The following is a 26,924-nucleotide window of genomic DNA, read 5'->3' on the forward strand; positions in this document are numbered from 1 at the left end:
AGCATTCACAGAAGCCTTTAAACATTTTTATTGGTTTTTTGTTGTTGTTTTTTTTTTTCTAGAAACTCATTTTAAGCAAAATAACAAAGGGATTACCAGCAGCTGCTGGTAGTGTATGAGTGGCAGAAGCATCAACCACTCATTCTCAGAGTGCATGCTTCATGTGAAACATACACACACACACACATATATTTAAAAAAGACAGTAGTATTTAAAGTGTGGGGGAAGCTTTGACTGACAAGCACCTGAAAAAATCTACAAGGTGTGTGTACCCTTTGAGCTCTGTTCAGGTAGCATTCAAGCCCACATCTTTGATCGCAAGTGGTTGCATGCTTGCAAACTCACCGGGGAACACTGTTTGATAGAGAACTATTAAAGCAAGAACTCAAAACTTCAAAATTCAGTTTGAAATGATGAATAAAAAAATAATTCATAGCTACATAAGCCTCTGAATAGCAAATATCACAGCACAAAAATGTGTTGTGGCATGTTGTGGTTTGAAAGATTTCCAACAAAAACTGAAAGGGATGAAAAGGAACATAGTCCTGTCTCTTCTGTATGCAAACTTGAAAACGGCATAGTAGCTGGAGCACCTTGCTTTGAGAATGCTACTTTTCACTTGTTTAGTCCTTAAGCCATTTCAGAGAAATACTGAAGATCATAGGCACATATGAAGCTATTTCAAACAAATTCATTGGAAAGTTGCATTGACACGTGCACAGTGAACAGTCAACCTAAGTTTTAACTGACTGCCCTGGAAATTAAATGGTAACACAGAAGGATACGATCGACAGAGTGTTTCCAAACCAAACCCCTAACATTTCCAGAATTAATGTGCTCAGCCAACAGTGAATATTTGGCACACTTTAAAGTTAATCTTCTATTGTCTCTGTACAACTTCTGACTATTCCTAAATATGTCATTAGAAAAACCTCTGTGATCTTCAGAGTCATAGAAATCACTTTTGTCCGCCACTTTAAACAGACGGTATGCAGAAGCTTATATTTTTTGCCCTTTCTATACCTTACTTAATTGGATACTTATTAGGTACTTCTTTTATGCTTTTCTAAAAGCACATTAGCAATTTTATATAACAAGGTCACAGAATGGTTTGGTTGGAAAGGACCTTGAAGCCCACTCAGTTCCATGCCCCACCCACAAGCTGCCCAGGGCCCCATCCAGCCTGGTCTTAACACTTCTAGGGAGGGAAGTGCTCCTCCTTTCCTGCCCCCCTCCGGTCGGTAGCAGGCTTCCAGGCTTTGATTTGTAGAGTTAATTGTGGCTTTGCCCTTTTGATGTCATTTAAAATAAAGCAGACATTTATCTCCAAGAAGCAGAATTCCCAATTAACACAAACCATAAAGGCCTCCTGAGAGACAGCAGATGCGCAGGCTAAGAAGGAAAGACAGTAGGTGTGTTAACAGTACAGCCAGAAGCGCTGCCATCACGCAACCACTCCAGGTCAAGCGTTCTCTCTGAATAACATTCAATACTAACATTTTGTTAAACAAAGTCTGAAAATTTATATTTGTAAGTAAAAAAAAAAAAAACTCCTTTTTTCTTCAGGTAATATTTTAATATGTTTTTATTACATCAATGATGTACTTCATAAGGGGAAGTTACTCAAAAGTTCCTAGAAAAGTATGGAGCTATAAATGATCAAATACTGAAAAAATTAAATGACACTAATGACAAGAGAAACCTTAATTTTTCAAGCCTGCTGTTAATAAGCAGCATTAGCAGGGGACATTTCCCCTCAGTTTGTCTTTATTCATCAGATTCCGTACGCAAAAGGGTCGAAAGGTTCATTCTTGTTTTTTCAAGTGCTGCTGTCTTTGCTCGTCTCGAAGGCCTTGAACTTGGCACTGGGACTGATTCTGGCATTTCATCATCGCTGAAATATAAAGTATTTTAAGATTAAGGCCCAAAAGACTAAACAAACGAAAGGGTTTGTTAATAGAAAACTTGAAATCACTGTACAGTAAATCCTTAACAAAAAAACCTCAAGTATAAAAAGTGTAATTGGTAACAAGAATTTATGAGTGTTTTCCAGGTGATACAGCAGCATCAGAAAAGATAATGGTAATGGGAGGACGGTTGGACTAGATGATCTTGTAGGTCCTTTCCAGCCTTGTGATTCTATGATTCTCTGATTGTAAGATAACCAAGGATCAGCAGTTGCAAAATAAGTAAAATCCCCAAAGCAAACACTGAACAGGCAAACTGCAATGGCTAACCCTGATCATCCTCGATCTGGGGGTTACTTGCTTGACGCAACTGATAATTATAGAGATAATTCAGTGTTTCTATCCTACAAGATCTGAAGGGAAGGAACACACTTTAGATTTTTTTTTTAAGTGTTGGAAGATAGGAAACAGAAATAGAAGCCAGAAATGTGGAGGGGAAAAAACACTGAATACTCAGAATCTTGCACAGAAATGGTATTAAAATGGTATTATAAAAAAGCAGATAAGTGGTCAGAAAAGAAATGCAATCGAAAAATGGAACTTCTGACAGACAAAACATATAAACGTATATTAATTCTATGCACAAAAGATCTAAAAAAAAAAAAATGTACCAGCTCTGAGGAATAATAGCATTTGAAATACAGCAGTAGGTTTGAAGACTTCCAAAGTATCAGCAGAAAAATACTTTTCTTAAGCATTAGGTTTGGGGAAAGAAAAATATTCCTTTCTAGGAGGGAATTAAGCTTCTTTCTAGAACGGACATCGTGCTTTTGAAGGCAGAGAGAAGTAGTATTTACCTTTCACTACCAGATCTCACAGCTGTGCCAGTTTTCCTTCTGCTCACAGATCTTGTTCCCACCGCTACTTTTCTTTGCCCTAAGCAGAAGCAAAAACCTCTTCACATCACTTTATTTCCTTTGTTAAACCAGTTTTGCGTCTTTCAATTAGTGATCAATGATGTATTGAAATGCATATAACATGCAGTCACAACACTGAGTGGAATGTTTTCTTCAAAACGTTAACAACTAAAAACCCACAGACAAGGTGACTTTTCACAGTAAACAACTGCGACCATCTTGAAACCTTGTAGGCAGAGAAGTTCTTTGGTTTTTTGGTTGCTTTTGTTGTTGATTGATTTCTCTGATTGCAAAAGGTTAATAGCAGAAAAGTTTTAAAAGCAGAAAAGTCTATTTTCATCCTTTAATACATTTTTTAAAAGCATATTATGAAGACTGCATTGTTTATATGAAAAAAGAGGTTCACAAAGAATCTTTGAATCAGCCGTTACAATAGCCAGAAAAACCCAATGCATACCTCTGCCAGTTTTGTTTCTCGTGGATTTCACTTTTGCAGTTTCTTTATTTTTCACTTCAGTAACTGGAGTATGAAGAACATCCTTACTATTTTCTGTTAAGCAGAATAATACGTGCAGAAGTCAGATAATCAGCTTTCAATTTACTGTAAATATCAGCACATTAACCAGTACCCAAAAAATCCATACAGTTTTAAATCCATTTTCCTTAAACTACAAATTTCCTTTAACTATGAATTAAATAATAAGGCCAGAAGGAGGTTTAAATTGTCACTCAGCTGTAACATCGCCCCATCATAGCTATAAAATACTCCCACAGTCACAAGTAAACTATCCCTGAGAACTACTTGCCCCCCATCCCTAGAATTACTGATGACTTCAGGAAATCCCTTTCTCCAGCAATTTATGCCACTGCTAGGAAGTTTTTTTTCTTAAGGTCAAAATTGTATCTCCTTTGCAGGAATCAAAGGACAAAAAGTAACTCATTTTGCTCTCATCCATCATTTGTGTATCTGAAGAACACCTCTTGACTTTCAGTGATCCAATCGTATTTTGAAAGAAAACAATGCTCTTGTCCTACAGCTTGCCTAAAGTTCTCAAAATCCCTCTTTTGAGAGAGATTCATCCCAAGATACCATTTGCTGTGAGCACAACATTTTATAAAGACGTACGAAGCTGCTTTAGAGTTCCAGCTTCCCGTCCAACAAATAAGCGTAGCAGATAATAACACAGAAGACACTTGATGCCTTCAGAAGCAGATTAAAGTCTTGGAGTAATCTACTAGGATATAAACAACATTCATTTTAAAATTAAGATTTTTTTTTTTTTTTTTTTAAGTGATATCCTGCTTAAAATAGCTGTGTGTCAGTCTTTGTGGAGGAAGCCAAGGAAGTCTGAGCACATTTCATCCAATTGCTTTTCAACTGAAACAGATTAGATTTCCTGTGCCACCAACACAACATACACTGCTAAGATGTGCACAACTGCATCAGCTGTGCTGACTGCGGAAAGTTTTCCAGCCTCTTCCACTATAAGCTCAAATAGCAATAAAAACAAACCTGGTTCAACGTACGGACTGGTAATAAGAGACCAATGTAAACAGTTCAGTGCACTGACTGTACATAACTGTAATACAGCCTGCCAGAAGTGCACCGTTACTCCATTGGAGTCCAAGTCCACTGGAGTCTTACTGAACTGCATTCTAAAGATGCAAGGAGTCACATGTCACTCCTTGTAAGACAGCACAAGGTTTGGCTGGCAGAGAAGTGCCAAGCAGCTTAAGAAAACATCAGAAGTTAATGTTGTCTTTTTTAAAAAGAAAGAACTATAGGGCAGACCTACAAAATACAGCACTGCTTACATTCAAGTAACAATAATAAGACACGTATTTGTTCTGAGTTACTTTCAACAGTACGCGTATTTATTTTTCCGCTTTTTTTTCCCCAACAGTAGACTTATTTAGTAGGGGAATAACCAAGACTTCTCATACAAATCCTTGCAGGACATTCAATTGCACATCTCCTATCTTACACTTCTCCTGAATTACCTTCCTCATTTTGAATAGAATCTGCAGATAATGTCTTGCCATTTTCCAGTGTCTTTTCAGAGACTCCCCTTTCCTCCGTGCCTTCAGAGTGATCTTTGCTCACATTTGTACTTTTGGTCAAGTTCTTCTTGATCCTCTCAATAGCTCTTTGGCACAATTTATCTCTCACTTTCTGGGAAGAGACACTAAACATTAATAGCTACTTAATTTTACAACTATTTTATTAAGTATACCAACTACAAGCATTAGTTGGATTTACTGTTAAGAACGACAAAAAGCATCACATGAAGCTGATTATTCTGGTTGAAAGGAGAAAGATTTTCTCCATCACCACCAGGCCCCACAACCCCAAAAGACTTATTATTTTTAAAGAGGCAATCTGAGGAGATAATAAAGTTACAGGACCTCTCAAGGTGAGATGGAATGTTGCTACTTCTTGATGGCATCCCTGTAGGGGAGCAGGACTCTTCAACGTTTCACATAGCTTTATCTTTCTCTGTCAGATTCAGATTTTTGTAAATGCCTCTTTAACCAATTTTTGAGAAATTCATTTTTAATGAAAAACTTCAGTCGGGTTATCGTAATAAACAGCAGGCACTTCATTTTTAAGTACATCACAATGTTAGACTGCTTTTGGCATTAGAAAGAGCCATGTTATCTATATACTACCTCCAGAATCTCATCAAGCAGAAGCAGAAGATTCTCTGTGGAAGAACTACTGATTTCCAACAAACTTAACGCTCTCGCATAAACACGAACATCGGGCACAGTTGGGTCCATCAGGATCTCATTACAAATTTTCAGTGCTAAATTATCATGCACTGTTAAGTCCTGTGAAAGAAAGAAATCAAATACGTGGAATTTCTCAGTAAATTATTTACAAATTACAACAACTACATCATTCTAATTTAGACAGCTTATAATTTTGCATAGCAAATATCTTATTTTTTTAAATGCAGAATTTTGGGTACATTCACTAACTGATTTTCAAAGCTGCTTTTCCCAGTATGGATCAGTAAGGATGGTGCAAATTCCTTTTAATATTACCGAAGTGTAAGAGTGAAAGAAAAATATTTAATAGCCTGAACAGTCACTTGCTTAATCAGTGCTCTGAATCTAGGAATCCCTGACAAACAACTAGCAGTGACTGCAGGGGTCAGTTCTTCAACTACAAGTAATGCTTTCTTCCAGTTCAACCCACTGTATACCTGATACTCTTGAGACTTCTTGGCCTGAGGTCTCAGTCCACTGGGTCTGGTCAGATCCACCAACAGCTCAGAAACATTACTGATGTCTATTTCGGCCAAGGGTGAAGTTGCAGGAGCGTTTAACAGCGTCCGCAGAGTTGGAAGATAAGCTTCCTCAAAGCATTCCTGGTTGGATCTGTTTCAGTTGAATCGAGCATTAGGAGCATAATGAGACAGAATTAAGTCTTTTCTTCTACAATTGAAGTTTTCAACTTCATATATTTCAGCTGTCAGAGGACAGGCCAATCTTACCAGAGACAGGCAGCAGGATCACAAAACCTGCCTTGTAGAACCAACTCCTTTAAAGCTTTAGCTCACTGGGCTTTTTCCTAGGAAATGTTACGTAACACTCCCTACTTCTGCACCTAACCACTTACCACAGAAAGCCTAACTGATATATACACACAGATTCTCTTCGAGGGACAGAAACACACTTCCCTATATCTTCATTTTTCTTCTGCTCATTCCTCCTTTCTGCTAGTAATTCTCTTTGGGCATACATCTCATTGTAAGAAAGCAATGAAGCCTGGCAAAAAAAACGTGGTGATCAACAGCACTCTGAAAGAAATATTTGTGTTTTCTTGAACTCAGAAGAGTTCAGGACCCCTGCCAAGCAAGCCTATGACCCACACAGTTGCACAGGGTTTTGTGGCAAGGTGTAGCTCCACAACACGGATCAAAACAATTTAAAAGGTACTGTGCCAAATCATATGAAGTACTGGCGAGGGAAGCAAAGCCCTTTTGGCTTGTTTGGTGTTTTTGTTTATTTGCTTTTTTAATCTCAGATACTTGCTCACCTTCTATTTGAACCCAATTAACCGGGGGACAAAACTGATGAGATAAATAACTTAAAAACACTAGATTGTTTGCTTCTGGATCATTGACTCAAATGTGCACTTTTTGTGCACAAGACTTTTTGTGCACTATAAGTGGGGCAGGAACGTACAGAAGCAAGAACTCTCCCACTTAATGATTTGTGCTTTAAGTTGGGTGAAACACAGCTGACGTATCCAGATTATTTCCTACAAGCTAGAAAAACAACATTTTTAAGATATACTGTAGTACATACACACAAGGCTGCCAAGGAAATTATTACTCTGTAATAAACATTTCAGAATTAAGAATTGTTCACTGATTGCAGGACACTGTCCGTGCCATTAATGCACCACGCCATTCTAATGATGCAACAGAATATTATGCATAAAAGCCATCAACATTTTGTAAACATTTCAAAAATTAAGCCTCTGGACTACAGCTGTGATCAGATGGGAACATCTGGACAACACACACAAAACATACTGAATTTAAATTTCAGTGATAGATCAGCACCAAAATTAGGCACAAAACTCTGCACAACTCACACATTTACCTCCCCATTCTGAGTGGCAACTTTGCAGACTGCTCTGAATCAGCTGCCACACAGGGTAATAAATATCTGTCCACTACCAAAAGATTTTGAATCTGTTGTGCCTTTACTTTGGCACACACTTCAGTTAATAAAACAAACAAAAATATCCAGTTTCTCTGCTACCTACTGGGAGCTGTCCATTCTATTTTAACCTTTCCTGATAGCATCTATTAAAGTAGTATTCAAGAACATAAAGGACATCTTTTAAATTATTTTTTGAATTTAATATACAGAAAAACTCTTTCAAAGAGTCTTAGGAAAGAAAAAAAATAGGTCAGAGAAGAGGGAATTTATAGAAAGTTTTTAGAATGGCCATAGATTGAGTCTGCATATATTCAAAAGTAATTTGCATAGAAGGTTAAACTAAGCAGGTCTAACAAGCATTTATGCCATTTTGAAAAGGGCTGCAAAGCTGCTTGATCAGCATACATCATCACATAATGTTTAATATGAAGCCATACCTATTTGCATAAGCATATAAAGGGAAGAAAACTCCCAGACAATGTCTAAGTTGAGCGTCCTCTTCAGTCACAGGATTGTACCACAACAAAACAAGACGTGAGAGAAGTTTGGCACTTGTCAGCCTCCCACAAAACATCAGTTTGGCTATGCCTTCTGCAGCTTCTGTTCTGAGTTCTGAAAACTGACGAGAGTTGATCTCAGAGACAAAACACCAACCGCAGTGATTTTCACTAATACTTTATTGCATTGTATAGTCTACATCTAATTCTGAAAATCAGTTCTCTACATTTCAGTATCTGCACCTGCAGGAAATGCTTAACTGGCTCAGAAGTCACACTTACTTGTATCAGTGGCAGTTATTTTCTAGGGCAACTAAGTATTTTAACATGAGACTACGTAACACACATCCTGTAAAGTTCAAACGCAACCCAGCAGAAGGGTAAGCCTTCTGCAGAAATTATTTTAGAAGGAAAACGAGGCAAGATTTATAATATTTCTTACCTCACTGTCTAAGAAACCATAAAGAAGCTGCAGGAAGCTGTGAATTGTAGCACTCCCTTCTTTCTTCTCCGTTGTTTCACCTTCTTCCTCACAACTTTCAGTTCCAACACGCACTTCTTCACTTTGAGGCTCACTGTCTCTTCTAGCTTTGAATGGCTCAATCCCAAACAGCATCAACTGATCAAAGACTGCCCTTAAAGCACTGAGCTTTACCTTTATATTATCTATTTGTAAAACCTAGGTTAAATAAAGAAAATACAAACAATGTTATAGCAGAGCAGCGCTGCTTAATATTAGAATAATAGAAGTGGATAGTTTTTTCTTTAGTAAGATTGTCCCAGGATCTATGCATCTATACACGAAGTTTCATATAAAAGTTTCCCAAGTAAAACAAACTTCAGACAGAAGGTGGGATGTGAGCTGAAGCCTAAGCAACTTGAAATTATAATATTCTAAGAAATAATCTATTAAATTTTCTATGCGATCTCCATTAATAAGGAAAAAAAATCCAGCTTCACTCACTGTATGCACGTATGAGACGTAATCTTACCTTTCAACCTCTAAACATCTAACAAACAAAAGCTATTTATCTGTACTAAGTCCATAGTGCTAGGCACTACAGAAAAACGTGTAAGACAATCCTTGCTCTGAAAGACCATGTAGCTTAACTAAAATAAACATTATGCAAATTACACCATGGGAACTAAGAGGTAAGTTCATGAAGATCTATAGTTTACGTGCATTATGCTTCAAATTAACATCCAAATCAAAAAGAGATGTGGTGGGTTAGCCTCGAGAGTGAGCCTTCATCAGTTCAGCCCAACACTACTTCTGACAGCAGCCTACATAAAGAATAAGGGCTTTAATTGCTCATAGACATCAGAAATATCTACATGAAAATACATACATATATACATACTCCTGAACTTCAGGAAGTCAGGAATTGCTGGTACTCGAGCACCAGAACTACGTATGATACAAGGTGGTTTTATTTTTTGTCACATGACCACCTGTATGGGAACTGCTGAATCACAGCCTGAGCCTCTGATTGATCACCTGAGGCGAGCACTGAGTCAGCCACAGGAGCACAGCTGAAGGCAATTCTCCTGTGGTGCCAGAAGGGGTGGAGCCTGGCTGCACCTCTCCTACACCCATTTAAGAGCTGACTGCCACCAGGAAAAGATTTCTTCTGGAGATCCCTCCTTTGGAGTTTTGCAGGGAGCCCAGGATGCAGGTAAGCATTGTATCTGTTCTCTTCTTGTTACTATAATCTGCTCTGCCCAACTCTCTTGTTTATTTCATAATTATAACATCCTTATATTTATTGACTGTACACCACCATTCCATCTTCCAATAGAAATTTTACCTGCAACAACAATGCAAGATGCTGTCGAGCAAATTCTTTGCTTTGAAGGGAACAACAACCCAAGCATAGAACTGCCATGTTTCTCACAGCTGGGTGGACATTGGTTACACCAGGAAGTATCTGGAAAAAAACAATACTCAGTTTGTCATTGAAATATGCAAGTCAAAAATAGGGAATTGTCTGTATTGTTTAACACTTGCTTACTCTGAAACTAGAAATAACAGTGTGATGCAAAACCAGAAAGTCGTAACTACTCCATTTATCTCGATATAAACAGAATCAGATTTTTGAGTATGTAAAATAATAGTAGAACCACCAGCACTTTGCCCAGTATTTGCTTTAATAGACTTTATTTTCTGACAGAATAGTTGACCACTACTGAAACAAAAAACAAACCTGCACAGTTCTTCACGTAAATACATTGACATTCTTGCAAAGAAATGGTACACAGTTCTAAATTGTAGAATACTGACACTACTTTCTTTACCTGTAATAGTTTTAAGAAGTCACCATAAGAATCCACGTGAAAGAAAAGCCAGATTGCATACAGGATGCATGCTATCATGATATCAATCTATATTTTTGTGTTCAATGAAGAAAGAAAGCTTAAAAACAGCACGACAACCCTAACATAAGAAAACCCAGCAAGAAAAACAATATAAAAGCAGGATGTTGAAAATATAGAAGTGGAATAAACAACAAACATGGAAATTAAAGAACTAATTAAAAAAATTATGATGAACACAACAAAACTACTTATGATTTGTTAGAACACTGTTCTACATCTGAAAGAAATCAGGTGTTGTTCACAGTATTGAAGCTACTCTGAACTGGTGTTAAAGTTCAAACTGGAAAGAAAATTGCCAAAATGCCCACACTGAGTCAGATCTTCTAGATCATTGCCCTGTTAACAATAAAGATCAAAACCAAATTCCTGGAGTGTTACATAAGCAGGCAAGGTAGATAGGTAGATACCTCCCCTGAATTGTTGTCAACATCCCAACAATGTGTAGCTGAGACACTCTAGAAATGTGAGGCTGTTCCTAGCTACCTAATTACTCCATAATATTTCTTTTTCATGAACTTACTCAGTTTCCTTGAATTTTATGCACGTTCTCAGCGTGCACACATCCTTTGACAAGGAATTCCATAGATTATGTATTAGAAGAATCAACTCATTCCATTTTTTTTAAGCCTGGTGATTGCCAGCTTTACCTTATGATTATACAATCCTCACTCACGTTCTCCATTACGCCCATGACTTCTGACCTGTCTCAGACCCTATCTTAAGTCCTCTCTCTTCAGGTTAAAAAAAAAAAAAGTCACTCATTTAGCCATTCTTCACCCAGAAACTGTTCCAATGCTTTTCCTTTCTGCCCTTCTCTTGACCACTTCCAATTCAAATATAACCTTTCTAGATAGGTGTGATAGAAACTGCACAATAGCATTTAGTTAGGAGTGTATCATGTGCCCACAGTAGCATACTGGGTTTTTTTTCTCCATTTTCCCCCCCCTCTGTTATCTGCAGAGGAGACTTAAAATCCTTTGAAGCAGCACACTCAACTACAGGGAGAGTCTCAGTTTATTTTGGTGACTCCCTGCTGCATTCAGTTCTGGTGTAGATTCTGAGCTCACAGCTGGGCTGCACTTGCATGATTTGGAACAGCTCAGAAGCACTAAGCCACACTACTGAAAATATAGAAAATGATTCTGAAACAATCACAAACCATCCTGCCTGTGAACTAAGATCAATTTTTATTATAACCTACAACAGTGTTTATTGCTACATACCAGAGACTCTATTATTTCATTAATGGTTGGATCAATTCCTTTAGAAAGGGCCATCATCTTGAGAAGCTCGTGACACATCAATAGACACTTCACCAGTGTTTCAGGATCATCCTTCAGGGTGAGTCAGGAAAAAAAGAAATTGTGTTACTAACAGTGGTGGCTGTGATGGTGAGAATAGGCACAGTAAGCCAAGTTATTTCATACCCAAGTAAACATTTCTTACCCACTACAGATTTGATAAGTGAGCAACTTAATTAATCTATAAACAATGAAAAATGATTCAGTTTCATGTTTTCAGTTAAGAGTAAATACAGCATAACTAAGCTCCTTTTAGAATTCTGCAGTTATTTAAGAACCAAAAGAGCAGTTTACTGTAATCCATCTTGAATAAACTAAAAACAATCAGCATTTGTGAACACAGAAAAGGAAAAAACTGAAACCTTCTCCACACGCATTTCTTTAATTTCACATTGCTCTGCTGCTTTTATCAGATCACTTTTTGTGTGTTCCAACTCAGTTATTTTCTCTTTTAATACTGATGCTTTATTAAAATCCTGCAGAGTAATGCACTCTTCCAAAGCTGCTTTTGCTTCAAAAAGTTTCACTTTTATTTCAGCCAACTGAAACGTAAAGCAGAAAGAAAATAATTATTATAATTATGCAGGACTATAAAACCTATGTGGTATTAGCTATATAATTAGTGCATTAACAATGCACTACTGAGATCAGTTACTGATATACAACTATACAAAACTCTTACTTGATGGACAAGGATTATTTTTTTCCAGTTAGCTAAAACTAGCTTACCTTAATCTGTTGCTTTCTTATTTCAGCAGCATCAACAGGCTGGTCAACAGAAACAATTGGCTCACGAACCTCTGAGACAATTTCTGCAATCTATTACAAACAAAATGTTAGTGATTTCAGCCAGTGATTTCAGCTTAGATATCAGATACCAAGCATTAGTTTAACTTATCCAAATCTAAAATACCATCCTTCTGAAACTTCTGTGCAGCTTTCCTTAACCAATTCATCACTGCACTAAGTCCTCAAGGGGGACTGACTTAACAATGAGCAGCCTAATCACGAAAGTCTAGTCCTATCTGCAGTCAGCTAGTTAAGCAAGAAAACAGAACTGCTTATCCTCAAGTGAGTTGAACAGTTTCTCTGACAGTTCACAGGCACTGTCTTCTCTAGGTTTGAACACGCTTTAGAAAGACAGATTGGTAACACCAGTAAGGTTTTTCACCTGGTACTGCTGCAGTCAAAATACACCAATGCTGTCATTTCCAGCTCTATAAACTACATATGTAATACAGTGAGCCACACAAGTAACTTTATTCCAAGCCAAATACATGTGTGGAACTGGAAGCAGAATTATTCTGAGGGCTTTTCAGTTTGTTAAGGGAGTTCATTAAGGACAGGCCTGTTGTGTTAATAAGAAATGGGATGAAAAAAAGAAAACTAAAAGACACTGAGACGGGGATAGTTTCAGTTTGATTTGATTTATCTTGCATCAGATTTCCACAGTCAGCTTCCTCTTAGCCTCTCCCCAAACAGCAGAACATACTGAATCAGTGCATTTCACTTGTGTATTACTGAATCACACATTCTGTTGGTGTTGCACTACTGTAGTGCCAGGGTTACTACAGGTATTCCAAAATATCATGTAACAAACAGCCCAGCTTTACCTACTGGGCTGAGACTTTCCAGAACTGCTCTGTCCATAAAGTACAGAAATTACTTAAATTATTTCAGCAAAACCAAGAGTTTGTTTTTCATTAGACAAGTTGAAATAATCATTCCTCATATAGGAATATTCCTCATTCTCTGGGCAGCCTGATCTAATGGCTGGCAACCCTGCACATAGCAGGGGGTTGAAATTACATGATCATTGTGGCCCTTTTCAACTCAGCCCATTCTATGATACTACATAGGGACTTTACTATAAAAAGAATATTTTTCTTATTAACATTTGAGGTCTTTTCTCAGCAGAAAGGAGGAAAAAAAATCTGCAATCTGGAAATGTAAAGTATTCTCATTTTCTCATTTGAACATTCTACTTAAAAGTGTTTGGATCGAGTAAGACAAACAATTTTGAAACAGGCAGTTGAAGAGCAGTAATTTCCTAATTTGAGGATTACCTTTACAAAATCAGCAAAGTGCTCTGAAAACAGAGCTCTTCATCAAATATGCACAAAATGCAGCCGTGCTGAGGGGAAAAAACAAGGCAGAGGTGCATAGCACAGAACAACATAAATACTTCTCCAAACCAAAAACATTTTAATTCCTGATATTTCTGTTGCAATGCTTTCTAAACACTGTTTGTCATACAGGGAAAGCAGAACCCAGAAAACAGTAAGTCTTTGGAATTACTTACAACTTGAATCCTTCTGGCATCATCCTCAATGATCCTGAGTAATCTTTCCACAAGTGGAGATACAAGAGCTGTTGAAGTTGCAGGCAGAATAAGAATCCTTTTTAAAAGAACTAACAGATGCTTTCTGCATTAAGGTGGGGGGGAAAAAAAAAAACACAATTTGCATTGTTAGGCATTAAATTATTTTACCCAAATTGAGTTAATGTGATGAATACATTACAGGATAAGCTTCTCTGTAACTATTTTGTTCCTTAGTAGAGTTCATCTTCTCCTTATTTTACCTCATTTCTCTTGATTAGAAAATACTGTTTTTATTTTTAATCAGTTTTGACTGTTGCTTAAAAGTCATTCCAGCAAAAAATATCTTGACAGGCTGCCATTGCATATTAGGCTCTGATGGGATGAAAATGACAACCTGATAGTACTAGCATAACTGTCCTGTTTCAGAAAATGCCCATGATGGGATAAGCTTCCAAATTTATTCTTACTACTTCACAGGAAAATGTTACTCAAACTATAGGAGGCTTGTTTGAATGACTCAGTTAATGCATTCCAATTCAGTCTGAAATCTAAACTCTCTCCTTTTTAGGCCTTAGCAAGTTAGCAAATTCAAGATACTCATAGGCTACCCTCTACAAGTCACCTGTGAAGAAATCATCCACTTATCTCCTTAATTTTTGGTATACTGAGCTCTAAATTAACAGTCTTGTATACGCATGAAACTTTTTCCATAAAAGCAAGCAGGCAGCATTTCACACACTCTTGGGCACAATTCCATTAAAGAGATGGTGTTGGGTTGGTTGTTTTTTTGCCATTTAGCAGAGACTCACATGTCATGTTTGATCAGGTCATTTTCCCAACAGAGGCCTTATGTCTGTGGACTGGCATAAGTGCCATCCACTCAATAGCAGATTTTCTACCCAAGTTTACCTTCCTCCCTCTTCAGTGGTGTCCATGCAGTCTATAATAAGAATCAGTTGCTGGCCTATAAATTCCTTTGTCATCAGGTTTTCAAAACAAGCGAAGTCTTCTCTTTGTTCTTCTCCAAGAACTGGCATATTTTGTATGTAACTGAATCCAAATAGAACAGATCATCATTCAGAATCAAGGTTGCAATGAAAAAAACAACAAAAAACAAAGCAACAACAGCAAAACAAAAACACTTCCCTGACATGTATAAATAAGCCAGTTACCTTGCCTACAAGGCCTAAATTTTTCTTAATGCTCTCCTTTTCATAGATGAATATTTCCAATAATGCTCATAGATAAATACTACCAATAATGTACAGTTTGAGAACACTGCACTTCATTAAAAACTAATCCCCTGTTTGAGAATGCAAAAAAAGAAATGCCTAAATAAAACATACAATCCTGTATTTGTTGTTAAGGGTCAGCAACTTGCAGTTTCTAACTTCTCTTAAGTGATGCTGTCATAGCACACATACATCAAAGATTTCACTAGACTCCCAAATCTTAACTGAACCAACTGATGGGACTACTCGCCAACAAGCAGCTTTATTGCCAATACTGCAATCACGTATCAGCACCTACTTAATTAATTTTACTCAGCCTTTTCCTTAAGGGGAGGATTACTGAAGGCCTACTGAACAAGATTGGATGGAACAGCTTTTTAATTTTTTTTCTGAGAAGAAATATTGTATGAACTGTCAAACCAATTATGAATTCATAAAGTTACACTCACTAGACTGGACCCATATTTCTATATTAAGTGTTCATGACTCTTTACTTCTGTTTAAGAAACACATCAGCACACCAAACACTGGAAAGTAGCAATGATTTGTACAGCATTTTTCACTCAGAGGGTGGTGATGCACTGGAACAGGTTGCCCAAGTAGGCTGTGGATGCCCCATCCCTGGAGGCATTCAAGGCCAGGCTGGATGTGGCTCTGGCAGCCTGGTCTGGTGGCTGGTGACCCTGCACATAGCAGGGGGTTGAAACTCAATGATTGTTGTGGTCCTTTTCAACCCAGGCCATTCTATGACTGATACAAGTATGCTACTCTACTGAAGAGAAACAAAGAATATGCATACTTTTAATTGGAAATATCTCTACAAACACTTTCTTCAGCAGATCTGATTTATCTGTATTTTAGCAATCTTCACTACATAGCTTACAAGTGCAGTACATCAATTAAGGTTTCCTAGCATTCTCCGCGCTCACAGAATTTGGACAGAATATTCATTAATGTGAAGACTGAAAGCTTTTCTCTGAGTATCTCACCAAGAAAAAAAAAAGTCTTTTTCTTCACTTAGGTAGAAGATTGACTTAACAAAACATTCACTGTTTCTCCTTCATTAAACCAGCCTGTAACTGCCTCCCATGGCAGTTCTACTACTAGCTGAGAACATAAGTTTTTGTGAAGCATGCCCTCGTACCAGGGAGAAAGACAGGAACAGCAGCCAAATTTTACTTTATTTTCACAAGTTACCACAATGAAAAATGTGCCAGTTTCTGCAGGCTCTTTACCAAACAGCAACCAGGGAACTAACAGACAGCCAAAAGAGCTGCATGTTACAGAACAATCATTCTAGTAGTTTTAATGACACAGAATTATATACAGTTCATCTTCAAGTCCATCTTGCTCGTAATGAGTAACATGAAAACAACATTTTGAAATATTCCATTACCTTTTAGGCTTTTTTGCTTTAAAAAAGATTGAAAATTCTTTATTCTAAAAAAACAAAAAAAAAACAAAAAAAAACCCCAGATCTTTGGCTTTGAAAGAAATCTCAATAGCTGAAGCACAGAAATATGATCTACCTTTTCAAAAATAATTACTTTGGTGGAAGACAAAAAACGTGTTTTAAATGCAATGTACCTTAATAAGTAATCTGCATATATGGCTGGTTCTGGCAACATCTGTTCCAGCAAATCTTCACCTTCTTCACCTTTTGACTTCAGATGTTCACAAAGACATCTCCAGTGCAACACATTCTCAGCTGTTAAGTTTTCCAAAGGAATCAATTTTCTTAACAACAAGAAATAAACAGAAATGAAGAAAATATACAAATGCACAGAAATACATTATTTCCTAAGAAGAAAAATCCTGTCAAAGATATTCTCCACAGCCACACTTATGGACTGACAAAAATAACTTCGTAAACAAGGACGTGGAGTCGCAAGAGCTTCTGACTACACTGAGCTCTTCAGTATTTTACACCAAGACAGTTTGTGTTGGGTATTCTATATGAAAGCGTTATATTTGCAGAAGAGAATCTGCTGAGCCTTTCAGATCTCCAAAAGTAATCACGCATGCTAAACTTGCACTCTATGAAACATTGCCATGACTACAACTGGGGAAGATTGAACTCCACTAATCTGTAGAAATATAATTGCATTATTTTTCAGCTTCTGTTCATAAACTATTTGTTCTGCTCTTGACTGCAGCATTTCACGTAATGTTCTATAAAACTTTTTGCTCCCCCCAAGCAAAACTAAAGCACATTCAAACCCTAATAACATGTAAATGAAACCACAAGGTGTAATCAGAAGTGTCATGAAAGAAAAGCTAAGTGCTTTGCATAAATCAAATAACCTCATTACAAGTTGAATCATTTCACTTGCTTCCCAAGGTACCATTAGCCCAACAGATCCACTTCTTCATAAACGTTACTTACAATTCTCAGTTAACCCAATCTTTTAGAAAGGAGCCTTTGTTTTGTGCAGGATCAAAGTCAGATCGACAAGTCTAGAAGGATTTTTCCTTTGAACTTTAGAAACTGGCACATTTCCAAAAGCTGTGAGAATGTTATTTCCCCCTTATCGTGCTTTTAAAATCCAAACAGGCCTGCACCTGTAGCTTTGAAGTACAATATATCATCTGCTGGTTTCAAAACATAGGTCACAAGCTACTACTAGAAGGCAAAACATTTTGTAAGACGGAATTACATTTTTTTTTCCCTCCAAAATACAGAATAACCTTGTTTGCATTTTGTAATCAGTGACTACTCGTCATTTAAGTTTATCACGAGATGAGACTTAGATAATCATTCCACTGCGGTTTCTTTGATTAAATCAAAATATTTCTTACCTCCCTTAGCAATTTCCTATAGTTTCTATTTTTTCCCTTCCTCCTTTCATTTTATTGTTGAAATGTAATATATTTATATCACATTCTCTTCACTGTGGATTAGAACTCACCTAAACAAATTCTAACAAAAATTAATGCAGGAAAAGAAGCTTCTAAGCTCCATCAAGCTTCCTTTAACAACTAAAACAGACTGAAACAAAGGCTGAAAAACAAGCCAACAGACTGCCTAAACAGTACATGAATAACTGAAACTCAAATTGTGCTGCCCCTAAGCCAGCAAAAGGGATTGAGGGAAGCCAAGGCAAAGAGAAAAAACAAAAAGAAAGAAAAAAAAAAAGTCAATAATGAGGGGGAAGAAGAGACAAAAGGCAATATCCAGAATCTGAAAATGTGATACAGAATCTGTGATACTTATTCTTTTAATCAGTTATCACAGATTAAAACAAGAGATTACAGTTTTGCAGGTGTAAACTAAAGCACTGGAGACAGCACAGGGAAATGAAAGAAATTACGTCCTATTGCTCATAGCAGAGCTTGCTTTATTGATGAGTTTACTCTCCCCTGTGATTTTCACAATCATTTTCAGTTACCAAACACATTAGAAATACAAACAAACAAAATGTAACCAAAACACTTCAGGATACAAACACCAGGGATACATCACAGCTTACATGAAAATATCACAGCCTTCTCATAAGCAACAGACAAGAAAGCTCATCTCCATACCTGTTGTCAAGGTATTTGCAGTTCTGAATGCAGTCGTTAAGCGAGGACAATGAAAACACAGCATTCAGTACTGGGACGGCCACTTCTGGGCAGTTCTCTACATCCAGTCGATGAAGCAATTCTAAAACATTGCCTTCGGTAAATTGTAACCAAGCTTGAAGCAATTTCTTCTTCATTACTTCCTTAACAGCATCTAATAATACAGAAATTGAAACAGTTGATAATGTTAGAGCACATCAAAAAAAACACGTTTTCAACACACCAGTCACTGTTCCATAAAGTTATTATACAGTTGAACTTGGCCTTTTTTTTTTTTTTTTTTTTTTTTTTTTTAAAGCAGCACAACAGTTAAATAAGAACTGCGTATGGAAAACTAGCACTTGTATGAGGGAGCATCATTTTTCCCCTATAAGGAATAAAGGCTCTTTAACCAAAACCAGCTACATCTACAACCAACACGTCACCCCAGAAAACACATCAGTCATGACCTCTTTTATTAAAGCCATGGAACATTCTAGGGAAGCATGTCTATCCAGGTGCCCTCTTTCAGGCATTTATAATTGGCCACTGCTGAGGAAGGAGACAGATGCACAGACTTTTACTCTGATTTGCCACATAGAATTGTTGCGTTAATTCAATTATCCAACTGTGTGTTTCAGAATCCAAAGTAAATCCCTCCAGTACCTCCTCCCTATTGAGGCAAACAAATAACTTCAGGATCAGCAGAGTAAGCTTTATCAAGGAAGAAGGTATTTATGGAAACACCGAGTATACATCTAGATTTCAGCGAGGAAGAAAGGTTAACAGCCTGGTGGAAGGAAAAGGATAACTACAGAGTGACTGAAGTATGCTCTTAGGAAGCTTAGAAAACAATAGCCAATACAAGGGAAACAGTGACAACATTCACCTTCCTACTCTATATAACCCACGATAATAGAAGACAGCACTCCCTGAATTCTAAAAGATGCTGAAGATCTGTTAAACAAAAAACAATAAACAACAAAAAAAAAAAAACAACCAACCCACTAAATTTAGGTTCTAAGAACGAGAAGCATCTCCAAGAAGTGAAAGGCATAAACCATCAGAATGTAGCAGTGTGAAAGAAAGCAAGTGGAGAACTGACAGCTGAATTGGTTTTGCACCCTGCAAAGTAGAATTTGGCAAAATCTGGATTATGCCTTCTAGATCTGGTTTAATTATAAACCCTGCCTCTGAAGCCAATAAGAAAGACATTCCAGCCTAGCAACCTTTAATGAACAAGTTCCTCTTTGTTAGCACATGAGCAAATTCAATAAAAGATACCCATATTCAAGGTTACAGTTTGCAAAAAGATCAAAATGAGAGGAAACTAGTGGGTGTATATATAAGTACAGACTTCATGGAACATAAACCTCTTTTGCCTAGTGAAGAGCATACAGCATCAGTGAAGCTGTCTACCTTGGCAGATACACAGAGGTTAAAAAAAAAAACAAAAAACAAAAAACACCACCAAAACACAGAACAAGTTCTCAGTAGTTGGGATGACGAATCATCCTAAGGAAAAGAGACACCAGCTAAGGAAATATCTTCCCCGCATAAATGAAGAAGGCAGCTCTCTGCCAAACACTTCAAGGTCACCAAAACATAAGCCACATAGAAAGTCTGTACCTCCTCAGTAAGGAAATGAAGCTAATCCTTGTTCCTGACAGATGAAGGACCACAGGAAAAAAGAAAAAAAGAAAAAGAAAAAAAAGCTAGTGAAGGTAGCTTTCTCCTCTGGTTTGCAAAGCTTACTAAAACAGAAACGCATTCATGCAAAGACAAGAGAGCTATCAGTTGAGATTAAGTACTATTCTTTTTTAGTAGGGAGGAAAAGTGAAGAAGAATTGCCTGATTATGTCAAACTGCACACACTAGTATACAGATAAGAAAAAAAATAGCAGTCCAGAATATTCTTTTCCAGTGCTAGAATTCAGAAACAGAACTTGAGAAATCTCACTAAGTTACTATACAGTAACTGAGAGTAGGTGGGAAAAACACTAACTAAAACTTATCATGCAGAAAAATGACTTCTCTGTGAGTACAGTTCAATACAGCACAAGAGAGCTCAGCTGATTCCAACTTCTGCTTCGACCAAGAAGCTCATATGGTCCCCAGCTCAGATTACATTCATATATGATGCACTTTGAAGAGCTTCCGTTGGCAGTTAGCAACGTACTTCTTTTGCTCTCTGAAGGCACACAGCCACATCGGTCACAATTCACACAACTCACAGGCAGTACATCACTACAGAAAACATTCAGAGTAACACCTAACAAGGCTTCACACAGGCTTCCCAAAGTGTGCGAATCACACTGCCACACTTAAACTGGCAGTTTTTATGATGGAATTCCATGTCATGCTATTGCTGGAAAGAAAAGTCACTTTCTGTGTAGGCAAACCTCTCTCAGACGCACGTGGCCTTGTGATGTTTTGATGACAGAGCGCACAGAAATACTGGCACGTTCTGAACAGCTCTTCATGAAAATGAGACAGCACAGAAGATTTCAAAAACAATAAAGCCACTTCACAGTGAAATGAATGAGTCGATCAAAAATGCATTAAGTAATATTCATGCCAGTTAAATGACAAACAAACAAAAATTTCTCTCAGGACTTACATGGGAAACATTTTAAAACAATTTTCAGCCTGATACTAAATTCTTTGATAAATGCAACAGTCAAAGATATTTGGAATGAAGCATCTTTTTTTCAAAAATACATGTAATTAAATGACTACATTTCTCCTACTTCTGTGTTTAATAACATTATTTTTGAGGGTTTTTTTGTTATTTTTTTCCTAGCTTTAATTTTAATGGCATTCATTCTTATTTTAGAGCTCAACGGCTTTCCTGTTTTTTGAAAATGCAATTCTCTTCTGGTTCATCCACTAGCAGATGACTGGAAGAACAGAAGCAGTAAGCAGGATTTCTTGTGCTTAAACATTTCTCAGCATTTCCCTTTGAGCTCCTTGTTATTGCCATCACGGCTTCCACATCAGTAACCTCCACTGCGTTAGAAGATATTCTCCCAAATACTGGTATTAAGATATTTTTAAATGATCACTTACCAGATCTGTCATTAAGTCCTTGTTGCAGCAGTTTTACTCTCTGTGCTATTGATAGAGCTCTCAGGTGAACTTTTTCTGCCAAAACCTTCAGAAAAAAGAAGATATTAAAAAACATTTCTACACATTTTAGTGAACTTGTGAGCTATCTGTGAATCCAAGCTCTCAGTTTTATCCAATCCACAGAAACTTTAAGTCAGTAAAAGCCTATAATACCTGTATCATCAGCATTCTATCAACTAGTAAGCTGATTCCTGTTCATGGAAGAAAAATGAAACTTAGATTAAGTTAAGCAAGAAGAGAATATGTGTGGCTGTGCTACATTTTGCTTGAAGATCCTGTTCTGTGATTTTTAAGGCACTTGAACAAGAAATGTCTATGGTAGCAACCTTCTTTCCTTTTACCTCTACATGTAAAAATAAACAGCAGTTGATACTTCACAAAGAGAGAATGTGAAAACTATGCATAATTTTACACTAGTATGGCTGTGATCCTAATATTAGTTACTTATTTGTAGTATAAAACAGAAGAAAAATTGTTTCACTAACCTCACAAATGGGCATAGAAGATTACGGACTGTATAAACAACCTTGAAGAATTGAATTATATTAGAAATGCAATTTCTATCAGGCAAGTTCTTGCATACTTGAAAACACCCCACCAAAGTTCTGGTAAGTGAGAAATCTTACAGTTTAACCAATGAAATATGATAGAAGATTTAAAGCCTTTTCTTAAGCCACTGTTGGAAATTAATTATAAATGGTGCACTTTACCTCATATGCTAGCTTCCTGACAGCTTCCTTCACATCCATTGTACGCCCTACAATTTTTGGCAAGGTCCTTGCTGATGGAGCAATACATGACAGCACAGCACGCCTCACTTCTGAATTTGAATCATTTTCAAGCAACACGTTGTAAACTGAAAGCAAAATAGTCAGCTTTTGTAAGGCTGTAAGGCATTCACATTACTGAAAAAAGGACAATACTCAAGGTGAGCAGGCATTATTGAAACCTCTCCCCTTTTGCACAATGCTAATATAAACACAGGGATCAGGTTAGGGTCACAGCCCCAAGATTTTAAGGCAACTGTACATAGAACTGAAGTCAAATGCAAGAATAGTTATTTGTTATTATTAGGATCTTCAGTTAATTAAACAGCTACTCTAGATCCTCCCTATAAAATAACCACTTTGTCATTAACTGGACAAAAAAGTATCCAAACGTTGGACCTCTATTCACTGGAAATACATCCTTACCACCTTTGAGGAGAATCCTCAGTTTTTCCTAACAACTGAAGATTGACAACTGCATTAAGCCTACCAAAATACATTATTATCCTCATGTAATTGTTATTTTCCTTGCCTCTTTTTCAAAGTTAAAAGTGACAACATAAGATTTGATCAGAGAATACTTGTCTTTTCCTTTTTGATCTGCAACTCGTTATGAAATTTTTGTTCCTAAATAAGAAACATATAAACAGACTTTCAGATAACAATTTCAAAAAAGGCATCTTAACAAGAAAAAGAACTAAGCTAATAATACACTATAATAGTCCATCTACCATTGTCTTTTGAAGCAAGAAGAGTAAGGTCTAATATAAAAGCATACCATCCAAAATGAAGTTCACAAGTTGGTACAAAACAGCATAAGGAAAACTGGGTTTCAGCAGTACTAATCTCTTACATGGAACTGATTGCCACATCCCTGGTGGCATTCAAGGCCAGGCTGGATGTGGCCTGGGCAGCCTGGTTTAGTGGTTGGTGACCCTGCAGATAGATGGTCATTGTGGTCCTTTTCAACCCAGGCCATCCTATGATGCTATGATTTATGAGCAAGGTGAGATTTGCACAGGAGGGGGGGAAAAAAAAAAAAAAAAAAAAAAAAAAAAAAAAAAGGCTCAAAACACATAGAGGTCAACAGTGCTAGTAACCAGGTGCATCGCTGATACAGAAGGCAGATGTCGTTTTGGACAAAATCAGCCTTTGTATTACCATTTCTACTCCTCTGAACGTTTTTGCACAGATTCAACTCAGTTGTACAAAAGCAGCCTAAGAGGGTCTGAACAGAGCAAGCACGTATCCTTCCTCCATCCCAGTTTGCAACACTATCTTTCTCACCATCCCACAACTGCACTGAGTTCACAGAACAGAGTGATCAATCATTTAATTCCCAGTGGATCTCTCATTCAACAAGTTCTGTTCTGTTCTTTCCCCCTGAACATACACCAGCCCTACCTATACAAGCTCCATTGACTAGGAGCCCCACCACTGCTCTAACAATTGCACGAAGAACACCCGCTAAGAAAGCGTTACTCGAAGCTTCAAAAAATGTTTCAAAGCAAACTAACATAAGTCAACAAACCTTTTACAAAAAGAAAATAAGAGCTACTTACTATTAACAACAGGACAGTTTTCATCCTTAGGATCTTGAAGCCTTGACAGGGCCAAGACAGCTTGAATTCTCACATTTGAAAACTTATCTTTAAGTCTAATCAGCATAGCTTCATTAATTTTATCAAATAATTCGTCATCAATCTGAGCATTCTCTGGCATGTTTCTCAAAATCTTATTAACAAGCTGGCATGTTCGAAACCTAACTGCATGGCTGTTTGCATCGTGAGACTGCAGGGAAGTGGAGCGGGGTGGGAAGGGAGAGAAAAAAAAAGTATTCTTTCTTATTTTCATTGTAAGATCATCAATATGCATATGTAAGTAGTTAGCACTCCATACAGAAGATAAAATACACACTTTCATATCTCAGAAGCTCTTCCTATTCTTTAGTAAGACTAAAAACTCACAGAATTGAAAAATATTTATAGCTCATCATTTGTATCAGCACCACACTGTACACAATTAGCAATGCCCTCAGAAAGGAAGAAAACTACACCACTAATCAGAAGACATGAGCTAGCTTCCTCCTGTCCCCATAAAACATTAAAAGAGAAAGAAAATAGGGATGATGACTAGCTAGTGCTCTTGGCATTACTGATAACTTTTCATGACAAAACATTAATTTAAAAGAATTTAATTTTACTTGTGATCTCACACTATCAGAATTGACAGTCTTCTTTCTATACATAAACTCCTGGAACAAGCAGGAATTAATAACACAAATGCCAATCATATGTGTGAAAAGCGTTTTATTATTTTTACTTGTCAGTGAAGCAGTATAAATTAATGTCATGTATACAAACGCACAGTGAAACATTTAATGACATGCTTGATAGTCAAATAAGAAAACAATTTATATTTTCCTCACAGACCTAATTTCTAAAATCTGTTTTGCTTTGGGTTTTTGTGGTTGTCATAATCATAAGAATCATAAAATCATTAAGGTTGGAAAAGCCCTCTGTGATCATCTACTCCAACCATTCATCTAACACCAACACCGCCCACCAATGACTACCTGCTCATTTCTGTGTGCTTTTTGTACGCATTGTTTTGGTTTTAGTTTTTGAAATCATAAAGCTTTGCCTTGCTTTCACTTTTAAGCTTCCAGGTTGTAGATAATGCAAGTTTTCCCTACAGTGTATAAACAGAATCACAGAACGGTTTGAGTTGGAAGGGATCTTAAAGCCTATTCCAAGCCCCTGCCGTGGGCAGGGCTGCCACCCACCAGCTAGCTCAGGCTGCCTAAGGCCATCCAACTCGGCCTTAGTACCTCAAAGGACAAGGCGTACACAGCTTCTCTGGGCAGCCTGTACCACTAAGTAAAGCTTCCACTTTACAGTTAAAGATTTAACAGCAAGTATTACTGTACCTCAAGCAGAAAGTTAAACACATAATTCAGAAGCGAATTGTCTTCTTCTCCTTCCTCACTACCCTCCTCTTTCTCCGTTTGATAAAACGAAGTCACAAACTTAGCCACAAAATCGACCAGTTGCTCCACGGCTGGCTCCCGCTTGTAGACGATCATAACATACTTCAGGAAATGAACGAACTTCTCATGGAAGTCTTCCTTATCTTGTAACTGAAAGAAGCACCAAACCAAAGTAATCGATAACCTTTCAGAAGCAGTCCCACAGTTTTCCCCTCAGACGCTCAGGCCGTCAACCTACCTGGCTGTAGGCGCTCTTCAAAGCCACAACGAGCTTCGCGGGGTTCTGGTGGGGCTTCTGGGCCAGCCGGAACGCCTCTTGTATCTGCAGCGGTTTCTTCGCCGGACACATGGCTGCGAACAGGGCGCTCGCACAGCAGCCGCCTTTCCCGCGCGGAGCACAGCGAAGCGCAGGCGGAGCGCAGCCAGGCACCCCTGCAACGGCCGCCAGCTTCAAAAACGGCGCGAGTGCCGCCCCCAAGTCTCGCGAGAAAAGGTGGGAGTGCGCGCATGGTCGCGACTGAGCGCGGCTGCCAGGCTGGGAAATGGCGGGCGGACCGGGGCGATGAGAGATTGGGGGGTGTAGCCATCTTTCTGTGAGGAGTGCGGAGCTGGAGGATTTTTCTGTATAGTCAGTAATAAGCTGGAATTAAAACGATACGGGACGCCTTAATAGTCTAAATACAAGCTAAGCGCCGAGAAGAGTGCTTAATGGCACATGTAGCTGAGTAAGCGCTGAGCTTTCATGCTGCCCACAGCAGCTGCCCCAAAGCCCTCCCAGCTGCGATGCGGAAGGACGGGCAGAGCGGCGGCTTTGCAGTGGGAGCCTCAGGCCGAGCAAGCGGGGTGGCAAAGCAAGGCAGGCCGGCTTGTGTCCAGACGTAATGAAAATCCTTTGGGAAGTGATCATTAAGTGAGACAAACTAAAAGCGCTCATCTATCTGGAGCAACGTGGTTTTTACCATATTTAAAGTTTATTTTCACCTTTTGTAAAGAGCTGAGTAACAAGGGGAATCAAGTTCACTTGGTACAGTTGGTGTCTGTGTAGTTGTCTGGGTAGACTGTCAAAGCTTAAAAGAAGTTGCAGGCTACTGAAACACCGTTCTGTCTTTTGTCAGCTCTGAGGGGGCATAAAAGGACTGTAACTGTGTCAGTGGAAAGGGTACAACTGCCTCCTAGATTGCATCTTTTACTGGTGTGAGTTTCCCCCCAGATTTTTAAGCATTTGTTGTAAGCATCGTTTTTTCAAAGAAATCCTTTAATTAA

The 26,924-nt window shown here is 37.9% G+C and overlaps 1 protein-coding gene across 1 annotated transcript; it reads right to left on the reverse strand.

Annotated features, from left to right (window-relative positions):
- Positions 1–1,767: 1,767 nt before the first annotated feature.
- Positions 1,768–26,010, reverse strand: NCAPG (non-SMC condensin I complex subunit G; the record flags this gene model as incomplete). The annotated part of the gene is made up of 21 exons (XM_079534210.1): positions 1,768–1,894; positions 2,765–2,843; positions 3,282–3,374; positions 4,826–4,997; positions 5,495–5,656; positions 6,034–6,208; positions 7,942–8,123; positions 8,444–8,680; positions 9,810–9,929; positions 11,601–11,711; positions 12,041–12,220; positions 12,408–12,497; positions 13,981–14,104; positions 14,911–15,051; positions 16,821–16,970; positions 18,759–18,951; positions 21,846–21,930; positions 22,616–22,761; positions 24,235–24,463; positions 25,602–25,811; positions 25,900–26,010. The coding sequence occupies 21 exons, from the start codon at positions 26,008–26,010 to the stop codon at positions 1,768–1,770; spliced, it is 3,117 nt and encodes a 1,038-aa protein (XP_079390336.1).
- Positions 26,011–26,924: the final 914 nt, after the last annotated feature.

Source organism: Tetrao urogallus (genome assembly GCF_951394365.1).
Source record: "Tetrao urogallus genome assembly, chromosome: 4".
Taxonomy (NCBI): domain Eukaryota; kingdom Metazoa; phylum Chordata; class Aves; order Galliformes; family Phasianidae; genus Tetrao; species Tetrao urogallus.